The sequence below is a fragment of the Camellia sinensis genome, chromosome 10 (genome assembly GCF_055761805.1).
Source record: "Camellia sinensis isolate YWXY chromosome 10, ASM5576180v1, whole genome shotgun sequence".
In the NCBI taxonomy this organism is placed as follows: Eukaryota; Viridiplantae; Streptophyta; class Magnoliopsida; order Ericales; family Theaceae; genus Camellia; species Camellia sinensis.
The window spans coordinates 8,498,197-8,521,845 of NC_138970.1; the positions used below are offsets into that span (position 1 = coordinate 8,498,197).

General features: G+C 32.8%; 1 protein-coding gene and 1 pseudogene across 1 annotated transcript in view; both read left to right on the forward strand.

Annotated features, from left to right (window-relative positions):
* Nucleotides 1-245: 245 nt before the first annotated feature.
* LOC114314964 (protein TEEBE-like) lies at nt 246-5,657 on the forward strand (annotated as a pseudogene).
* Nucleotides 5,658-15,526: 9,869 nt separating this feature from the next.
* LOC145800120 (protein TEEBE-like) overlaps nt 15,527-23,649 on the forward strand; it is a 210,525-nt gene continuing 202,402 nt past the window's right edge. Inside the window, exons 1-2 of the mRNA XM_082889762.1 lie at nt 15,527-15,773; nt 16,941-17,088. Of these exons, the coding sequence (XP_082745888.1) occupies nt 15,527-15,773; nt 16,941-17,088 (395 nt within the window). The remainder of the gene's footprint in view (nt 15,774-16,940; nt 17,089-23,649) is intronic.

The following is a 23,649-nucleotide window of genomic DNA, read 5'->3' on the forward strand; positions in this document are numbered from 1 at the left end:
AATGAATATAATATAATTCATTCACTTTCATATGTCAGAGTTCGTATTACAAAAGGTATTATATGCATTATACATTCATAAACATTCATCCTGAATCTACAGCATGCGATACAAGTTAATAACAACAAAATAAATGCCCTACGGGCTTACATCTTTTCAAGATATTACTTGGTTAACACAATAGAAAGAGTCTTAAACTCTATACACGTAAAGCCTTTGGCTTGAATAAACACACAGACACAAAAATGACAAAAGAGCCTTCAGCTCCTAAGTCCTCCCAATCTATGCTCTTGGAGAAAGCATATCCCCTGTACCAGAAAATGGTTTCTCAAGTAGGGTGAGCCAAAACCCAATAGAAACAGTCTAATACAATATATGAAGTTTAACTAAGATATAAGTGTCAGATAAATGTTCAATATTCATGATCAACTTACATTCTTTCCATAACCATTCAATACTGATATTCATACCTCAATACATTCTCAACTATTCATTTCGAGTTAATTCATTTCATTCCAAGTCATATGGAAAATATACATAATTGTTCAAATGATCCAACTGAGACGACAACTCAGTGGTTCCCTATCCACATAACCATCATACATACACTTCAACCTTGCCATTTTACAGAAATTTCGTCTGCGGGATCGGCACCCATGCATTCACAAGATTTCAGGACTTTCACCCTGGACACTCCAGCCAACTTAATTCGCAATGGAGTCCATTCCCTATCTCTTCCCAAATAATGGAGTACATCCCCTTTCTTCTCCAAAAAACATTATACATATACAATGTATTTAATTCATCGTCATATCCAATGACTATCCATAACACATGTTCAATGCCTTAATCATACTGTCATATTCAACGACAACTTAAACGGTTAGTTTCAATTCACCTAATCATCATGCAATTTCTACAACAATCCTAGTTGTCCTTCACCAATAGCCCAATACAGATATTTCTAAACAGATATAAAATCTTTATAACAAATAATTTATCAAATTGTCCAAGAATGAGTGATTAAACAAATCCAACTACACGATTCATTTACACATTTTTCCCCGATTTCACATTTCTCACATTACTTTCATTATTTACACAAATAATTCAAAACACATTTATGGTAAATCTCCCCCCCTTTACACAAATATTAATTCAAAGGCTAAAATTCATCATTTTAGCACAAGATATCCTCATATTCAAAACCCCATAATCATCTATGGAACACAATATAGAAACCCCTCTTTCAATTTGAGAACAAACCCTAAGTTTACCCAAAAACCCCCAAAATTTCCACCATTATACATAACCACAAATAACTAAGTTAAAACTCATACGAAAGTATAGAATATCCCTACCTCAAAGAAAGAAGGTGAACCAAGAAAGCGAGAAACCCCAAAAGTGTCGAAATCCAACTCTAATCGATTCATAGAGAAGATCTTGAGAAGCTCCGCATTTTTATCAAAGGGAGTAGGGTGGAGAGATCAACGGATCTAGGCCCAAATGTAGAGAGAGAGAGAGTATTTAAGAAAGAGAGGCTCTCAACTTTAGGGCTTTGGCTGAAAAGATATGAAAAAGTGATGTAAAAAGTGCTTTTCGTGATCTGATATACGCGCAATCCGCTCAAGCAGAGGGTTTCATGCTCAAGCATTAGACACAAAGATTTGTTCTGCTCGAGCACAAGAAAAGGCCCGCTCGAGTGCAAAATACACACCTCCAGAACTTTTGCAAACGACAGACCAACCGCTCGAGCTCAAGAAGGGACGCTCCAGTGCACACCCACTCGAGCGTAGGAAATGCCGCTCGAGCGTGAAAAACATTCCTCTAGCATTTTTGCAAAGGTGCAGAGTACTGAGAGTTTGCAACTCCCGCTCGAACGGAAAGTCCGCTCGAGCAGAGGACCAAAATTTACATAGCCTGCTCGAGCGCAAGAATGGCCACCCGAGTGGAAGACTAAAAATATGGGCAACACAAAGTTTGAAAACTAAGTAACCAACCTATTCCAAACACAGCCACAACCACCCAAAGACCAATTTCAAAGGTATATAAGGGAAGAAGGAGATAAACAACAGTACGAAGGCATTAAACCCGAGCCCGGAACATCACAAGAGTCGAGTCAAAACCAAGATCACTATAAAATCAACTATAAAAAAGCTATCTTTTCAAACACAACTTTTTTAGTCAAGCTAAAATAGTCAAAAAATTAACTCAAATAACCAAGTTCCCAAATTGTGAAGACTACCATAGAGGCACGACTTTTATATTATATAAATTATTTGTTTTGATGCTATTAATAATTTTATAAAAATATATAAATAGAATCTAATTTTAACAAATTAATTAACTTAGCTGCATTAAAAAAGGCGGGACAGGGGAATTGAAATTTATATAAAATTCGGACAATTTGAATTTAACTTAGGTCGGGCTTGATTATACAACCTCATATTACAATTCAGATCTGGACCTCGAATTACAATTCGGATCTGAACAGCTCTCAGCACAACTTGGGTTGAGCTTAAACAACCTATCAACCCATTTTCCATCAAACAAAATTTACAAAGAGACAAACAAAAAATTCATCCTAAATCAGCACAATCAATAAATCTCATTCTCTTATAGGAATGCATCAAGTAACAATCGCAAACAGTTGAGGCTTATACTTTAAACTGTTTCCTAATTGCAGGTTCAAGCTCAAAGTATTTTTCACCGTCATATCAAGAAATCAGGGAGAAAAATTCCTCCTATTGGGTTTCACTCACCGTAATGCCAAGTTTCTGACTATGGACTGCATCGATCAAATCAACTCCTATATCTTTTGCAGAAATGATACAGACCCCCCTCCCCTTTTTTTTTTGACCCCTACAACCCTCATAGACACATCTCAACCAGAAATAGGACGGAAAAAAAAAATAAAAACAAAAACAAAACAAAACAAAACAAAAAGTTGGCCAATCACAATGCATTGGGGATGGTGGGGATTCCCCAAAAAGGGGTCCCAACCTTTTTCCTATCTTTTGCCAAGCCTGCTGTAGAGATCTCAATGTACCCATTCACATTGTGAACAGTTTCATCTACACAGAATCTTTTATAAGGTTCATTAAAAATAAAAAGTCTTTAGTTTTTTCTTTCGTCTTAGTAGAACATAAAAATGTATAATTTTCTAAAAGGCTACCTATAGTTTTTCCCTTTTTATTTTGAAAATTTATGCTAGAGTATTTTGTTGCAATTTCTTCTTATAAAACATAAATAAATTAAATAAGTTTAAAAAAAAATTAAACATAAAAGTTGAAAGTTGAGAAATAAGTGCTTTAGTGCCCATTTTCCAGCTTCTTTCTTTCTCTCTCTCTCTCTCTCTCTCTCTCTCTCTCTCTCTCTTTTTGTGTGATTTCTTAACTTTGTTATGACTTCTTGAAAAAAATTAATATGTTTCGAATAATTTTTAAGATTTTTTGTGAATCGACCTTTTTATCTTATTATTAACTTTTAACTTGGGTAGAAAAACACCAATCAAGTCCAAATTTTGACTACATTTTATTAATTAGGTGTTGATTAATTATGAACACTCTTTCTCTCCACAGGACTTCTTGCAAATAGAGACTTTGAAATACCACCAAAGCCCTCAAACCTCAACGAAACAGTGATCAAAGGAAAACACTCTCTACCCAACTGGGAAATCAATGGCTTAGTTGAGCGCATTTCAAGTGGGCCTCAACCAGGTGGCTTCTACTTTGCCATTCCACGTGGCGCCCATGCAATGAGGCTAGGAAATGAAGCATCAATCTCTCAAAATGTGACTGTCAACACTATTGGTGCAATCTATTCTCTCACCTTTGGAGCCACAAGAACCTGTGCACTTGATGAGGTGTTGAGAGTCTCTACCTCTAGTCTCTCTACTGATCTTCCAATTCAGACCTTGTATAGCAATGTTGGGGGTGATACTTATGGGTGGGCTTTCATGGCTAGTTCTAAGGTTGTTAAGGTCACTTTTCATAACCCTCGGGTTCAAGAGGACCCTATTTGTGGACCCCTATTGGATGTCATTGCTATCAAAGAGCTTCCCTCTCGCACTTGTACTAGAGGTAAGTATGTCCTCTCTGTCTAATTTTTTTTTTTTTTTTTAGTGTACGTGGGTTTTGAGATGTGATTAATTTTGAAAAAATTACAGCGTATATTTAAAAAAAAAAAATTAAATCAGTGGTAAATTTTATTAACTTCAATAATTAATTTTTTCTGTGAATTTGTAAATATTTTGTGAAGGTACATTGATTTGCAATTTTTTCATAGTGTCACTGTTATACTCATATCATTCTCTTAATGAGAATTACATACAAAAGATTTAGGCTAAATTACACTAGTAGCTTTTGTAATTTGTTTATTGTGTCAATTTATTCTTTGTAGTTCCAATCGTATCAATTTCACCATTTAATGTTTATATTGAGTCGTCTAAATTGATATGTACTAAAAAAAATTGAAGAGAAATCAAGGGAAAATTGGTGCATTCAAGTGAATAAACATTTCAAATTTGATGCTAATTCCTTAGTGGATATATTATTTTGCCCATCCGTTTCAGTCCTATTTATAAATAAACATTATTAATTAGACAAATTGACATAGTGTGAAAAATTAAATGATAAAATTAATACAATTTGAATTATAAGGATCACACTAACACAATAGATAAAGTACAGAGACTACAAGTTTAATTTGCCCTTTATTTTTTCTTTTTTCGTTTTTCTTTTTTTACTTCTCATGGAAATGTCATGTGTATGTATACTCTTGACCCAATAGGCCAATAACGTAGAATGTTTGTTGTGTGAATTAGGTACAAATATAATTTTCCTTTTAGTAGTACTTACCAAAATTGTCCAAGCCCCCAAAATTATAGGTTCACATACTTGGCCATATATTTTCCCTACAAAAATTGTACATGATTGCACTATTATTATTAGCACTTTTTTTTTTTTTAAACTTAATTTTCTTTTTCTTTTTTTTTTTTTTCCCTCATGCAGGTAACCTAGTAAAAAACAGTGGATTTGAAATTGGTCCACATGTGTTCAAGAACTTCTCAACAGGAGTCCTCCTCCTCTCAAAAAAACAAGACCTAATTTCACCAATCCTTGGATAGATCATTGAGTCACTCGAACTAGTCAAATACATAGACTCAAGACACTTCTCTGTCTCTTCCGAACTCGCCGCGATTGAACTAGTTGGAGGGAGAGAAATTCATTGCCCAAGTCATAAGAACAATCCCAAATAAGTTCTACAACCTCACTTTCTCCATTGGAGATGCCAAGAATGGTTGCCACGGATCGATGATGATCGAAGCATTCGTTGCAAAAGAAACCCTAAAAGCTCCCTATGCATCTCATGGAAATGGTGGGTTTAAGAATGCAAGTTTAAAGTTCCAAGCAATTTCAGCTAGAACAATGTTCACATTTTACATTTCATTTTATCACACTAATTAAGATTCATGACTATGGTCAAATATGTGGCCCTGTCTTGGACAATGTTAGGGTTGTGAGGGCATCTTAGTCATTTTTAGTGGATTTGTTAGCTAATGTTCTAGCACTCAAATGAGTTATGAGTAATTTTGCTTAGAAGCTGAGCAATGGTCGAGATATAGGCGATTGTATGTAATGAATGGCGTTGTGGGTCAAAAAGGGGTCATGTGTGAGTCTTATTAAAAAAAAAATCTGATCTTGGAACTAAGACATGACTACAAGTGTGCAATCTCAAATATGGAGTTAGTTACTAAAATGAAAATGAAAAGCACCCAAACCCAAAATAGAGCAAAGAAATAAACTCAAATAAAGACCCAGATCAAATAATTTTTCTTCTAATTCGTGTTAGTAATTGTGACTCTGCTATAATAAATGCATTTGATCTAGTTGCTTATGAGTCGCATGGGGTAGTGCAACAAATCCAAAGAGAAGTGGTGGGGGTGGAAGAATGCCAAGCAGTGGAAATCTCTGTTGCTAAATTGAAAGAAAGGAAGAAATAGAGGGGAATTCATTGGTTTGGTTTACAGTATTTTTGCAATTGTAGTTGCAAAGATGCGAACATGTTTGCATACATGTCTTATCGGTGTATTTTGCGTTTGGAAATTTTTGTGTTCATAGACTTTTCCTTAGAGAATTCTAGCATATCACTCGTGCTATGCACGGGATAAAATAATATATTATTTAATAAAAATATGATAATTATATTTAATTTTTTTATATTATTTAAAATAAAAGTTAAATGGATGCTAGTCAATTGGGATTTTTTTAATTTTTTAAAATTAAGAAAATCAAAAAAAAATTAGTATGAGATATTGATCATAAGGTTTCTCACTAAAAATCTCATTTTGCTTATATAAATAAGAGTATAAGATTCACTTTATGTAAGTGAAACAATTCACTTTTTCCTTCTTTTCTCGATGTGTGATTATAAAATAAAAGTTAAATGAAAGCTAGCCAATGCAATTTTCTTAATTATTTAAAAGTTAACAATTGTTTAGGCAAGAAATTTATTTCAAATCAGACAATCTTAGCCGTTTAATCTTTTAATTAGGTCAATCTTTAATTTATTCTGGATCAAAGAAATTTAATTAATACATTTTGATAAAATCGCAGTTAAACCTGCAAATTAGTCAAACAAAAAATGGTTCACCCTATCAGTTAAACCCGCATATGCAAATTTTTTTTTTTCCTTTGTTGGACACGTGCATCTAGATAAGAGTTTTGAAACAGATGGGGGGACAAGAATATGGAACAAAGGATCCCAAGCTCAAACCTATTGATTTGGAATCTACACCTACTAAAATGGACTCTAAAATCTATAATATTTGATTCTTCTAGTTTTGGACATACAATTATCAAATAACAACTAGGGTCAGCCCAAGGAATATACGAGCACTCAGAAATTATTATTCTAGTCAGAAAAATTATATGACTATGTGCCTATTTAATAATGTATTGTCATTTCTTCATTATTCTCTTGTTTTTAGGTCTATGTAACTTTTAAATCCCTTACTATTAGTTAGGCATACCGCCAATATAAAATTTCTAAAAACAAGATAATTACTCACGAACAAAACTGTTGTTTACGGCCTAAATTGTTATTGAAATTGTGGCCAAAAAAATCTATCCTTATATTAAGTCTAAAAAAAACTGTACCAATCCTATAATTATGGATTTGAGATTTCAAAAATGCTTGAGACACGTAATTTAAAACTTTTAAAACCACTCTTAAATCCTAATGATGTGTCTAATAAATGTCAAATTTTAATTTGTCAAACATTTCATCATATAGAATCTAATCTCAATGTCACATCATTAGAGATCAGTTAAGAGTGATAAATTAGGAATTATTGTCAAATTTAGAGTTTTAAACCAAAAAGGCACCTCCATAATGGAGGTGTCTTATATTGTCCTAGAAGTCCATCTTAAATATAGTTTAATTATTATGATTTGTACAAGAAGAAAATAAGCATTTAATACAAAACTATATATATATTATGAATGTAATACAAGGCAATCTTAAAATATACAAATCAAGAAACAATTATTACAATTTTATAATTATTATTTTTTAAGTACAAATTATTTAAAACCACATATTGCCATAATCCACTTATCGTTCTTAGCTACTAGTGTAGAGCAACATAACAACCATAGGGTGGTTGGCCTATTGGATGACAACTGGGGTCTAGAGGTTTGCTTCCTCTCAAGTTTCAGGTTCAAATCCCTTAACTAGCAAATGCATACCCTGGGGCCATAGACCGTCGGGTGCAAGCCCTGTTTCGGCCTGTAAGGACTTAGTCTGGTACGTGTAAGCTGGTCCAGGATTCCCTGCCTAACAAAAAAATAAAAAATAAAAAAAATAGAGCAACACAACAATCAAATAAAAATACCTAGACTGGAGAGGATGTCGTGGGAAAAGAAGATGGATGCTACAACAATCAAATAAAAATACCTAGACCGGAGAGGATGTCGTGGGAAGAGAAGATGGATGTTGTTGCTGCATCATTTGCACCCAACCTCTGCAGAGTTGAACTTGTTTTGCACCCATCCAAATGAATTTGCAATTGTCTGTGAGTTGAAATTTTCTCGCAGCCAACCTCTTACAGAGTTGAACTTGTTTCGCACCTAATCAAACGAATTTGTGATTGTCTGTGAGTTTAAATTGTCTTGCACCCAACCTCTTGTAGAGTTGAACTTGTTTTGCACCCATCCAAATGAATTTGCAATTGTCTGTGAGTTGAAATTGTCTCGCACCCAACCTCTTGCAGAGTTGAACTTGTTTCGCACCAAATCAAATGAATATGCGATTGTCTGTGAGTTTAAATTGTCTTGCACCCAACCTCTTGTAGAGTCAAACTTGTTTTGCACCCATCCAAATGAATTTGCAATTGTTTGTGAGTTGAAATTGTCTCGCACCCAACCTCTTGCAAAGTTGTGATTGTCTGTGAGTTTAGATTGTCTTACACCCAACCTCTTGCAAAGTTGAACTTGCTTAGCACCCAATCAAATGAATTTGCGATTGTTTGTGAGTTTAAATTGTCTCGTACCCAACCAATTGCGATTTCAATTATGTCGTGAAAATAAAACAAAGCGGCAACTGCAAGAATTATGGGCAAGGACGCATGTAAAACAAATTGTCCAAGCGAATTTGGCAGAAAAATTGAGAATAGAGAGGCACAAGAAAACGTTCTGAAGATGAAAAGAACATAGCTCAAGATTTGAGAGCAAGTTTCACCATCGAATGTCCTTGCAATCATGAGTCTCATAGTCGGCCAGTAGATAAGTATGGAAAATAAGAAAGCCCACACGTTTGCACGGTGTGTTTCCATTAGGCTCAGTGTCTTGCCAATGTACGTCAAACCAAGGACAGTCAATTCCAATGGAATGAGGGATTGGAAGACGACATGGGATGGAGGACTTTCACAAAAAATTAATGCATCCAAAACAAATAAATAACACTGCTTTCAAAAACATTTATCAAAAAATGAGAAGTAGACCCATATGTTGTTGCCACAATAACATCCATGTAAGTCAACTAGTAATTTTGACATAATAGCAGCACTCAAAAAACAAATAGATGGATTAAATTTTTGATATCGATGTGGTCTCATTTAGAACCATGTTATAGCCCAGAAGTATTCATAAAATTATTAAAAAATAATAAAATAATAAAAAAAAGTGCAAATTTCATTTTAGTCCTGTGGTTTTGGCCATAACTCTCTTAACGTTTGAAAATGACCATATAATCTCACATGGTTTGTAAACTGAAGTGCACCGTTAAACATTTCATCCAACTTAATAGTAAGTGTGAAACACGTGACAAATATAAGGGAGTTATATGCTCATTTCTAAATTCGAGTGGGTAAATCACACACGTAATAAAGCACAAGGGGTTAAAGTATACTTTGTCTTCTAAACAAATCACGAAAATATCCATAGTTCACACACTTAAGTTACTTATATACAAGAGTATTTTAGTCTTTTTCATTAAATTGTTAACGGGCCTAACGGTACACTTCAATCCACAAACCACGTGGGGGTTATGTGGTCATTTCCAAACGTTAGGGGGTAAACTGCACATGGCCCAAACCATTGGAGGTTAAAGTGAAGTTTACCCTAAAAAAAAAAAAAAGAAGAAATGAAAAAGCTAAAATTATCAAAATAAGAGTAAATTACACTTACACCTCCTGAGATTGCTGACAATTACAAAGACCTCCCATGTTGTTTCAATAATTACATTAACCTTCCTTATTTTTGAAATTATTATCAAGATTTCCCCATTGTTATCCTCTGTTAGGCTATTTAATAGAATTTGCTAATATCATACTGATATCATAGATTATAATATCAAAAATGACGAAATTACCTATTAGTTACATTATCTATTCAAACAAGAAATTTCACGCACCTCTCCTAAGATTTTGCATATATATTATTAAAAACTCGTACATATTTTAGCATTATTCAGTAAAAACGTTAAATCATGCAATATTAAATAAAACCCTTAAATTCTTAAGACATTATTAAATCATTTAATGGAAAAAAAATAAAAAAAAATAAAAACCTTAATTTTTATTGATACAATACTTAAAAATAAACAATCTCTTTAAAATTAATATTACTATATAACATCCTAATAATTTAATATAAGACTTATTTCACACTATATAAATAAAAAAAATTATTATTTTAAGTAATGTATTTATTATTTGAATTTTTTTAAAATTGAAATAAATTGATTTATTTTTTTCCCGGCAATTTGCATTACTTATTTATTCATATATAAAAAAATTATCATTTCATCTTTTCTCAATCATATATTATTTTCAAATTTTAATTTTTATCTTTGAATCATTAAATTTCTAGTTAATGCATATTTACAAAAATACAAATTAATATATCTGTCATGATTACAAAAATTAAAAAATAAATAAATATAGAAGTAAAAAAATCTAATAGCCTTACAATAAATTAAAATTAATTGATAGGGAATAAAAGATCAAGAAATCATTTGAGAATAATAAACAATTCATACAATTTCTCATTTATTAAACATAAAATTAAAATTAATCTTTACTTGAATAGAGAAATTATCTGAGAATAAAATACTCAATTAATTTGTTATGTATGATACTTAAAATTTATTTCTCCATCTTTGTTTATCTCATTTAAACTATTTTTGTTAAATTAAGTCTTAAAATTAATTTATCACTTCATTAGTGGTTAATTGTTTTTTAATTTTTTGTTTATAAAAGTTTAAAAACTTGTAGTGAAAAAAAAATAGAGTCAAGAAATTACATTTATATTTTGAAAAAGTTATGAAAAATAAATGACAATTTCATATATATATATATATATATATATATATGATTTTGTGGTTTTGTGAAGATTGCATCCGTGGGGCACCACCCCACGAAGTGTGGATGCACTGAGATGGAGGAGATGCATTAATCAACTCTTTCTCACTGGCATGCATCTATCTCCAAAACAAAATAAAACAACAACATTGCTCTTTATTAGATTAATAAAAGATTTCTAAATTGCAGGTGAACCATGTCTCTTTAAAATAATGTGAATTGTGAAATTGAATGAAAATGAAATGATAGTGTGTGAGCCGAGTAATTCTCCTAAACAAACGGCAAACAAGATGCCTAGACCCATCTATCATAAAGCCCAAATCTAACCAGGCCCAATGAGTTTGATAAGAACTCAATGCCGAACAGCACGATCGCCGACCAATAGGAATGTCGACTAAGAGATGCTGGTGTAAACGGCTAATACCTATGCCAAGAAGATAACAATACAACATATAAGAGTTTTAGGGATCAAATGTTTTGGTCTTTAAAAGTGAAAATTTTGTTGCAAAAGACATTTAGACACAAATTTCTATCATCATGAGAATAGTCGCTAAAAGGTTGTTCTAAAAAGTCAAAAACAAGGTTTTTAGCTACAAAATTTGAAAATGTCACTAATAAAGACTTTTAGGGACAAAATAATTTGATCTCAAAATGGTTTATTTTTTGAAACAAAAAATTTGGTCCCAAAGGATAATAATTCATCACTAATGTCTATTTTTCATTGTTAAAAATATAATGACACTTTTCGTAACAAAAATATTTGGTTCCTAAAAATTAATTTTGTTCCTAAATGTTGGTCTGTAAAACCTTAATTTTTTGTAGTGCAAAGTGGGACCGGGATGTCCCTTTTTTAAGGTGTAATAGAAAACTAAATCCTGACATTCAAGTGATGATGACAGACATAAATTATATAAGAAATATTTACACCAAATGGCTATATAAGGAAGGGGAAATGAAGAAGAAAGGTATGCACCATCAACCCACTAAACTCTCTCTCTCTCTCTAAAAAATATACTAATCCCTACTCATCTAATTTTTCTATCAAAGTGCTAATTCCGACACCTAACTGGAGTGTTTCCTGTTTCAGGCATCAAGATTAAACGAAGGATTTTTTGGATTAAAGGAATATTATACAACCATTCCTGACAGATAGAATTTTTAAAGGAGCATTGATGGGGAAGACAGAGGAGGAGGGAGGCTAACCTCTGATTTGGTGATTGCAATGAAGATGATGATGACATGACAGGTGTATGAGAGGGTTCAAGAACGTCGTTGGAAAAATTCGAATATCTTCGAAGATCCTTGAAGAAAAATTTGAATTCTCTAGAAGATGATGAGAGGCTTGGATTCTTCAATAGTCTCAACTAAGAACACAAAAGCAAAGGAGATGATGGAGATAAGAGATTGGGTGAAAAAGAAGGCAAAGCAGCTAGAGAGAGAATAATGGCAAGGCTCTCCCATTGATCTCTCACTTTCACTCTCAAGGTTAATAATGGAGAAGGGAAATTAGTTCTTTCCCAAGAGTCTTCTCTCCAAAATCCATCCCTTGTAAAGCTATGGGTAGGTGCTATTTATAGGCACCTCATGATGTAGGATGGAGCCCATGTGCATGGAACATGATGAATATTCTCTCTAACTACCTTGTCCGAGGAAGTGACCTCTTCGAGGATGAGGAAAACCCTCGAAGAGGAGATCAACCTCTCGGCGAACCCTTCTTCTTAGTCACACCTAACCAATGATCCCCAATCATCGCAAAGGGTCAAGGGTAGTCCCAGAGGACATCCTGCCACATAAGGGTTAGGGGTAGTTCAAGAGAACGCCCTGCCGCAATTATTGTCGAGTCTCAGGGATCTCCCAGATCGTGCCACCTCGACCCGAGTATAGGCTAGTTTAACCGAAGAGTGAATTTATCTCCACTCACCGTCCTTAGGATCGGGTCCTTTGTTCGAACTCCATTACATCCATGGTTCTGGTGCGTAGATCCCGGAAAGCTCCGAGCCCACAAGTGTTCTGGGACTCATTAACGGAGCAACTTCTAGATTGTATCTGAATCCGTTCGAAGCCAAGTGCTTCGGATCTCTAGGTTCGTGGATCCGAACCCTTTTGAGTCCGAGTGTCTCGGATCTCTAGGCTTGCTCAATACCCTTTCGAGTCTGGGCCCGAGTAAGTCTCTAAGTTCGTGGATCCGAACCCTTTCGAGGCTTAGAGCGATTCAACCCGTTTGATGGAGATAAATCCGGGCCCACCAATCTTGGACTTGGGATAATTTCAGGCCCACCAACCTTGGACTACTGGACCTAATTAATTTAATGGGCTCAAATTAGTTCCTCTTACAACAGGTAAGCCTCTCTGCATGTTTGGCCTGGGATGCTGATCTTCTCTCCTCTTATTGTCACTCATTCTCCCTTGGTGAATGAAGGAAACTCCTAACCCTTTCATTTTGAATGACATCTGCTCCCTTCTGCTAGCTTTTCTGCTTGCGCTTCCTCTCCACTTGGTATTGGACTTTGTGGCGTGGTGGTGATGGTGGTGGTTTGAAGGGGAGGGGAGGAGTGCTTCCTCTCGGCTTGGTATCAGACTTGGTGGTGTTATTAACGGAAAAGGTTCAAAGGTTCATGTTAGATGGGCCCACAAACCAGCTATTAGTGCTTCCTCTTGACTTGGGGGTTGTTTGTTTCAGCTTTTCAGAGCCAACTTATGACTTTTAGCTTTGAAAAAGTTATTTTGGACTATTTGGTTAAACTTATTTCAAACAGCTTCTAATTCTAACAGCTTATTTTAACTCAAAAAAGCTGATTCTGAGAAGTTGCTCATCCCTTGCTTCTGATTATTAGCTTCTGTTGTGGACATGTTAATTTATGGTTATACTCTTAAATTTTTTTATTTTTTATATTTTTAAAAATAGAAAAAGACTCAAATGGACTATAAATTATTATTATTATTATTTATGAGAAATGTAGACAAACAAAAAATAAAAATTAATTGAAAAAGCTATTTCACAGCTTATTTAACAAACACTACTCTGCAACTTAAATCTATAATCCAACAGCTACACCAAACAGATTAACAACTTCTGATTGAAGTCATAATATATAATCTGTTAAGTTATAATGTATAAACTGTTTTAACAGTTACACCAAACAGAGCCTTGGTATCAGACTTGGTGGTGTTTATAAACGCAAAAGGTTCACAGGTTCATCTTAGATGGGCCGACACAGAAGATATATGATCTCGGGCCGACAAACAAGCTATAATAGATCTCGGACCCACACACAAGCTATTAGAGATCTCACCTAGACCTCTCAAACATTTCTGTAGTGCGAGTATGGTGTTGATTTGTCATCCCTTTGTTTATTAAAAAAGGCAAAAAAATTAGGATCAGCCTTCTTTTCAATTTGAGATTGGATTGGAATATGTTCTTGGGACTGTGGAGGCCTACAATGAGTCCTGTTTTAATAATCTAAATTGAAAAATATGTAAAATTTGTCGAGTATTTTATTCCTGTAATAAATTACTTTGATCGAATATCGATAACTTCTTGATCGGATCAGATTTCTGTTAACGGTAAATATAATTTTTAAAATAAATTGTTGACAAAAATCTGATCCGATCAAGTAACTATCAATATCTAATCAATATAATTTTTTATAAGGATAAAGCACTCAATGAACTATACATATTGTACGATTCAGATTATTGAAACAGGATCCGTGGTGAATTCCATGGGCCCAATAATGCCTTTGTAGATTGGAGATAAGCATGTCCCAAAAAATTAACGCTGCATTTGTGTGTGGAATAATAGAATAATATTAGGATCATGAAAAAAATATTATAAAATGTTTTGTGAAAATTTTTTATCTTTTGATTAGTATATGATATTTTATTGTATTTGTAATTTAAGAGTGGATAATCTTTCGTGATAATTTTTATGATATTTTTTTTAAGATCCCTAAGATTACTCAATAATAATTTTATTCCCTTGACATTGTATTTTTTTTCCACTATAAGTTTTTTTTTTTTTTTTAAAAAAAAAAAATCGACCATTAATGAAATTACCATTAATGAAATTAAGAATGAATATTCATGTTTCTTATTTGAATTAATTTTGAGATTTAATTTAATAAAAATAATTTAAATGAGAGAAAAAAAGATGGAGATATAGATTTTAGATGTAATAAATAACAAATTATTTGAGTATTTTATTATATTCAAATAATTTATTTCTTCAAGTAAAATTCTATTTTAATTAGATGTCAGAAATGACAAATTTAAATATTTTATTATTCTCAAATAATTTTTTTTGTCTTTCAGTCCCTATCATCTAATTTTAATTTATTGTAACATGATTAGATATTTTTTCACTTTTATATTTATTTTTAAAAATTTTATTATTAACGTAAGAAATATTGACTTATTTTTTTAATGATAATTAAAATTTGAGAATAATATAAGATTATGAAAAGATAAAATGATAATTTATATATATATATATTTATGAGGTAACATTTGGTAATTTTTATAAGTCAATTTTTTTTATTATAAATATGAAATGTTATTATGTTTATTTTTCTTTAAAAAAAAATTAATATTCAAATATGTTTCGTAAGTTGTTATTGCACCGGGGGGGTTTTGGGGTTGCGGTAGGTAGGTATTTATATTAGCATGAATGAGCGCGATTCATTTATTTATATTAGCGTGAATGGGCAGCAGTGTGGAAAAAAAATAAAGGCCAAAGAAAGCTTCACGTTAGATGGGCCGACACACTCTCAAACATTTTCCTGGCTAGTTCTAAGGTTGTTAAGGTTACTTTTCAGTTTTCATAACTTTGGGGTTCAAGAGGATCCTACTTGTGGACCTCTTTTGGATGCCATTGCTATCAAAGAGCTTGCCCCTCTCACTTATACTAGAGGTAACTCTTCATAATGTCCCTTTTTTATTTATTTATTTTTTTTATAAAAAAATTAATGTGTTGTGGGGTTAGAGTTAGAGATATGATTGATTTTCAATCTTAGGTGTTTTACATAAGGAAAACAATTCATTAACACAATTTTTCTATATTCAAAAAAAAAAAAAAATCATTTAGAGTCATTTAATTTTAAAAATTATGAGCTATGATGGTGAGCTGTGACTATTTCAGTTTGAAATAAAAGGATACTCACATCATTCTTTTTTATGAAAGTTATGCACCCAAAAAAATTAAAAAATTTCACCAATAGTTCTTTTAATTTACCTCTAATATCAAATTGACCCATGTAATTCTAATTGTATCAATTTAGCTCTTTAATTTTTTATGTTATATCAATTTAGTCTAATTGATAATATCTACTAAGAAATAGAACCAAAATCAAAGGGAAATTGGGGCATTCAAAAGTGACAAAACCTTTTGAATGGGACGTTAATCCATTAATTACCTTGAGAGGGTATACAGACTATTTTGCCCCTTCATTGCAATCAAATTTCTACTATAATGTTATTAATTGGATTGAATTGATACAACGTGAAAAACTTAATGATAAAATTGATGCAATTAAAGTTGCTAGTACCAAACTGACACAACAAACAAACAAAATAGACTAGGGTTCATTTGGAATGTGGGTTGACTTTTTGGCTATTTTAGTCTGGGCTAAAAGTCTCATTTGGGATGAACTTTTTAGCTTTTTTGACTTTTGTGAGAGAAAAAATGAAATAATTATGGTTTAGATGTAACATTTTGTGACTATTTTAGCCCAAGATTGGGATGCCAAATGAAAGCTAAAAGTATTTTTTTTTTTTTTTGAACTCAAATAGACTAAAAGTTTAGTTTGCATTTTTTCACTTCTTAATGTCGATTCACGTAACAAAATGATATGTTATTTTAGACCCATTAGTACACTAATGTAGAATGTTTGTTGTGTGAATCTATTAGGTACAAATATAATTTTCTTTTCACTAGTATTTACCAAAATTGTCCAAAACCCTTAAAATTATGAGTTCGCATATTTGGCCACATATATTTTTTCCCTAACAAGGTTGTACATGATTGTTTATTTTTCGTCCTTTTATTTTTTTTATTTAGTTTCTTTTTTTGCCCATGCAAATAACCTAGTTAAAAATAGTGGATTTGAAATTGGTCTACATGTGTTCAGGAACTTCTCAACAGGAGTCCTCCTCCTCCCCAAAAAACAAGACCTTGTTTCACCAATACCTGGATGGATCATTAAGTCACTCAAACCAATCAAATACATAGACTTAAAAACACTTCTCTGTCCCTTCCAAATTCACCACGATCGAACTAATTTGAGGGAGAGAAAGTGCTATTGTCCAAGTCATAAGAACAATCCGAAACAAGTTCTACAACCTCACTTTCTCCATTGGAAACCCTGAAAGCTCCCTATGCTTCTCATGGATAAGTTGGGTTCAAGAATGAAAGTTTCAAGTTCCAAGCAATTTCAGCTTAGACAAGGCTCACATTTTATAGTTCATTTTATCACACTAAGGTTCATGACTATAGTCAAATATGTGACCTTGTCTTGGACAATGTGAAGGTTGTGAGGGTATCTTAGTCATTTTGAGTGGATTTGTTAGTTTAAGTACTACCACTCCAATGGGTTATGAGGAATTTTGATTAGAAGCTGAGTAATGATCCAGATAATAGGGGATTGTATGTAATGGCCTTGTCAGTTAAAAAGGGGGTTCATGTGTGAGTCATATTATAGTTTTTATTTTATTTTTTTAAAGTTAGTGATTTATAGGTTATCCTCTAATACGTAAGGATATGTTTAAAATTTCTACTTATTATATGAACTTAATAATAAATTTTATCTACATATATGATTAGAAAATGCTATGTTATCTTTGCATCATTAAGAGATATTCCAATTTAGGAAACAGATTCATGTTATTCGGGCCATTCAATGTGTAAAGCTCGTTGATATTTCATTTTTGTAAAAAATCATGTTAATTAGATATCGATTACTACTTAATAGGATTTGATTTCTGTCAACAATTTATTTTGAAAGTCATATTTACTGTTTATAAAAATATAATTAATCAAGTGACTATCGATATCTGATAACGTAATTTTTTACAAGAATGAAATACTAGGCAAGTTTTATATATTGAACAGTTTGAATTATCGAAATAAGACCCATGATGGGCTCTAACAGTCCCAACAACACACTCCAATTCAATTTCCGACTGAAGAAAAGCCTAACCTTTTCAAGTTATGCTTGCAAGACTCTAGAATTTTTCTATGGTGTAGTTTTGGGGCACCATGTCCAAATCATATCTCATCCAACAATGAGAAAATTCATTCATTGATTAGTAAAATAAGTTGCAAAAAAAGGAGATACTTTCCCATTTTTTAGCCTTTCCACAAACTACTCTTTTTCTTCTTTTTTTTCGTTTTTAATGAGATGGTTTTTGGTGCTTTTGAAGAGGAAAAAAAAAATATCTATCTATCTATCCATATATATCTATACTATATATTAAGCAAAATGAGATTTTTAACCCCAAGTCTTGTGGGAGCTCCAATCTCCCAATTTAAATTTTCTGATTTTTTGATTTAAAAAAAATATATCTTAGCATTTATTAACATCTCCCAACTCCTAAGTCTTACCCTCATAATAACACTTTAATGCATTAAGAACAAGCATAAAAAAATTTCTTTTAAATCCAACACATATGAATTCCTTGAAAAGTCCCAACACATATGATTATTATCTCTCATAATAACACTTTAATGCATTAAGAACAAACATAAAAAAAAAAAAAATTGAAAAGTACAACACATATGATTATTATCAAAATATTAAACTTTAATATAATATAATAAAAAAAAAGACATTTGATTCCTTAAAAAGTCCAACACATATGATTATTATCAAAATATTAAACTTTAATATAATATAAAAAAGGAAAAAAGAAGACATTTAAAAAAATATATTTAAAAATTACAATTCACATATATAGATAATTGTAAACACAATAAAATAGGAGGGCATTCATGTCTACACTTTTTTTTTATAAGATCTCCTCCATTATAATAAGATAGTACTTTATTTCTCTCATCTTATAATCTATATATATATATATATATATATATTATATTATCTATCTATACTATATATTAAGCAAAATGGAGTTTTTAACCCCCAAGGCCTATGGGAGTTTCAATATGTCAATCCTAATTTTCTAATTTTTTGATTTTTTTTAAAAAAAATTAACCTCAGCATTTATTAATTTCTCTCAACTCACAAGACTTTTTGACTTCTCTCATAATTACTGCAGTACCTTTTCCAAAATAAATAATTTGTATATTAAAAAAATTTAAAACGAATATACATATCTATATCTATATCTATCTATTTATTTATATCTATCTCTAACCCACAAGTTTTGTGGGAATTTCAATATCTGAACCTCCTTAAGGAAAATGCTATAAACCCCAAACAAATTACCAAATAAATTACCAAACCTCTCACATGGGTGTGGGACCCACACACATGTGATTTGTGTGGGTCCCATACCCATGTGAGAGGTTTGGTAATTTATTTGGTAATTTGTTTGGGATCCCTAGCATAACTCATTTCTTAATTTTTTTTGAAAAAAAAAACTTAGCACCTATTAAATTCTTCCAAGTCTTTTTAACTTTTCCAATACACACACTCTTTTTAACTTTTCATATATCTATTGCAAACAGTGAGTCTCCTTTTTATTTTCTCCTTCTTGACTTCTCATTTCTACACTTTCAACTTCAGTGATCACCTATGCAAATAGTAAGTCTTCTTTTTGTTTTCTCCTTCTTGACTTTTCCTTTTGTTTACTGTTTTAATATTGTAGTTAGATAGCGCATAAAAATATTTGTGATTTGTCTAGCGAATAAAAAATTATAATTTGATTTTTTAATATGACTGAAGTTAGATAAATATAAACCCTCACAAAGAGAAAAATGTGATTATAATTAGTTAAATGATTCTTTCTTTTTAATGTGATTGTAGTTAGTTTAATAGTTCTTTTATTTCATTTATTTATTTTATTGTGGGAAAAATATGATGTGATTGTAGTTTGTTCAATGGCTCTTTTTTTTAATATGACTGTTGTAGTTAGTTCAATGGTATTTTTTTAATGTTATTTAATCTTTTTATTTACTATTTTAATTTTATTTTTAATTTTTTAATATGATTGAAGTTAGATAAATATAAACCCTCACAAAGAGAAAAGTGTGATTATAATTAGTTGAATGATTCTTTTTTTTTTTTTTAATGTGATTGTAGTTAGTTTAATAGTTTTTTTTTCATTTATTTATTTTATTATGGGAAAAATGTGATGTGATTATAGTTTGTTCAATGGCTCTTTTTTTTTAATATGATTGTTGTAGTTAGTTCAATGGTTTTTTTTTAAATGTTATTTAATCTTTTTATTTACTATTTTAATTTTATTTTTAATATTATTGAAATTAGATAAACATAAACACTCATAAAGAAAAGAATGTGATTGTACTTAGTTCAATAGTTCTTTTTTTTTTAATGTGATTGTAGTTAGTCAATGGTTCTTTTTTTCAAGATTATAATTAGTTGAATAATTCCTTTTTTTTAATGTGATTGTAGTTAGTTTAGTAGTTTTTTTTTTCATTTATTTATTTTATTATGGGAAAAATATGATGTGATTGTAGTTTGTTTAATGGCTCTCTTTTTTAATATGATTGTTGTAGTTAGTTCAATGATTTTTTTTTAATGTTATTTAATCTTTTTATTTACGATTTTAATTTTATTTTTGATTTTTTAATATGATTGAAGTTAGATAAATATAAACCCTCACAAAGAGAAAAATATGATTATAATTAGTTGAATGATTCATTTTTTTTTTTTAATGTGATTATACTTAGTTTAGTAGTTCTTTTTTTTCATTCATTTATTTTATTATGGGAAAAATGTGCTGTGATTGTAGTTTGTTCAATGGCTCTTTTTTTTTATATGATTGTTGTAGTTAGTTGTAGGCACCCCATTTTTTACCATCCTCAAGACTTGGACGTCACCGTTTGAACGCTCGGTGATCATCCATGTTCGTGTTCATTTTGAGTTCCCGGAGGCCTCGGCTGCGCGCCTTACCTCAGGATCCCTTAACTTGCCTGTTATGTGCTTGGTTTTGCACCAAGGACTTGTGTTTTGTGCTTCTGAGGGTGGGAAAAGGCTTGTTAGCCATCCCTGAAACCCACCGGCCGTGGCATGAAGCCACCGGCCTTGGTTTTTCTGCTACCGACCAAATGTTTGGTCGGTCGGTATTCTCTTAGGTGTATCGGCTTTTTCGTGTGGTTGGCCGACCATTTATTTGGCCGGTTGTATCTTTTTCTGGCCGACACCTCCTTTTTGTCTTTTTCAGGCATTGTGCATGTCAGCTGTGCCAACTGGAGTGCACGGACCTGTCCTCCATAGACGTGTATGGAGGAATTTGCACGCTTTGCACCCTTTTGGTCTAGCTTCTTGGGGAAGCTTGAACCTTTGTCTTAGCTTCCTCAAGAAGCTTGGACACCTGTCTCAGCTTCCTAAAGAAGCCTTGGCCCCTTTGCCGTAGCTTCTTTAAGAAACCTTGACCCCTTTTGTTAGCTTCTCTTGGAAGCTTAGGCCCTTGCCTTGTCTATATAAGAGGGTCCTCCTTCTCCTTTGAGGAGGTTCAGCAAAAATCAGAGTTATATAGCATATATACACCACTCTCTCTCTATATCTCTCTCTCTCTCTCTTTCTCTTCATTTGTGTGTGTTAGAGGGCTTAAAAGGGTGTTTTGTTCTTAGTTTTGCACTAAAACACCTAGTATTACACCATACTTCGGTTTTGGAGGTTTGAGGGTTTGTTCTTGGAGTTTTGAGTTGGTTTTGATCAGAAAAAGGAGGCTGCACTTGCTGTTCTTGAAGTGTTCTTCAAGGGTAAACACTATTGCTTTATATTCCCCAATATTGCACTAGCTTTTAACCTACTTTGCATGCTGTTTTGAGTTTTTTGTATAACTGATAAAAACTCTGATTTTTCATGCTTAAGATGTTTTATTAAGGTCACTTTGGTGTTGGGGGTCGACCTCCCCCTCTTTGGCCTTGTTTGACCCCTTTTTGTGCCTTCTTTGTTGAGCCTTTGTAACTTTTGTGTATTGGCCTTCTCACCACTGAAATCCAGAGGATTTTCAGTGGTGAAGAAGAGGTTTTGAGGTCTTGCATAGGGGAAAGACACCCCTCTCCCTTTGTGTCTCATTTGTTCATGTTTTTAGCTCATAAGGGTAGCTTGCATGCTTAGTTTTGTTTGGTCTTGTTTCAGAGGTTATTTAGAGTTTATTTAGCATGTTGTACCTCTGTTCCATGGTGGTTTGTTGACCCCTTGCATGCATAATATACTTGCCTTGTATTCCTCCATTTTTGCCTAGAAATGCATCTTGCCTTTAGACCTCCATGCTTGCATGTTCTAGCTTGACTTCATGAAGCTTTTGGTCATATTTGATCATGCTTAAGGTCTGTTGGGTGCTGATTTGATCATGTTTTCCATGTGTGATGTAGCCTCTTTGCATTTTGGCTTGTGAGCCTTGAGTGTGTGAGTCATTAGCTTGCATTACCTAGGCTATTTTAGTGATTTGAAATCACTTATTATGCCATTTCAGTCCATGTTTTGTGCTTACATGCTTGCATTTGCTACCCTTTCAATGCCTTGAAGAGATGTGATTTTATGCTCCATGTTAGGGCCTTGGTGTATGCCTATGTGTTTGAGACTTTGGGCTGCCATATCAGTGGGTTTTGGGGTGCATTTTGATGTATTATAACTCTGTTTTTCATCACATAATCCATGCCATGTTTGGTTTGGGTGGGTGTAGAGCAATGCTCCCTTTCGTGGCTTTGAATGCCCTTTGTTTTGGGCCCATTTCTTGGCATGTTTTGATCATGTTCCATGCATGCTTTAGTCTTGTTTTGGAATGCCCTAGGACTGTTTTTAGTCATTTTGGTCCTTTGGGTTTGGTTATCATAGCTATGGTTTGAACCCCCTTGTTGGCCTCAAGTTTGGGGCCCTATTGCATGCCTTACTTGCATGTTTTGTTTGAGTTGGCATCACTCCTTATGAGATTTCAAAGTTTACTATAATGCCATATCCTCATATTCATCTCATTTCACTCATGCTTGAAGGTTGTGCATCGTGGTCTAAGTAATGGACCAATTAGTAAGCTTGTTTGCTTTGCATTTTTGTCGCCTTCACCCATCATTTTGGCCACTGTTTTGGGGTGAGCTGAGGTCTCCCAATTGCGGTTTAAGTCCACCATTGCATGTTTTGACATGTTGCATTACTTTGGTTTCATGCTTGCATTATCTCATCTTTGTATGTTTGCATGTTGTTTAGCTAGTTGCATTTCATATCCTAGCTTGCGTGATAGGTTGTATTGCATTGCATCTTGCATGTTTGGCACATTGCACTTGGCATGTTTGTTGCCTTAGCCTCATATTGCATGGTTGAGACATGTTGCATACTTGAGTCACATTGCATACTTGCATTACATTTTGCTTGGTTTGGGGTGTCAAACCAAGCATGAGGAATGAGGGGCGTTCGTACTCAAAGTGACGTAACGCGCCTCAATCCTCGGTCACCGACGTCCTTGATCTCAACATGATAGGGCGTGTAGCACTCATGTGTTTTGTTGCATTCATTCACATTGAAATGCATACTTGACTTCTTGGACCATCACGCATTGAAATACGCAATTGGTGGTCCGAGGGTCGAGTACCAAACTCCCTTGAGCCCATAGCATGATAGGGAGAGTGGCCATGCACACATTGCTTT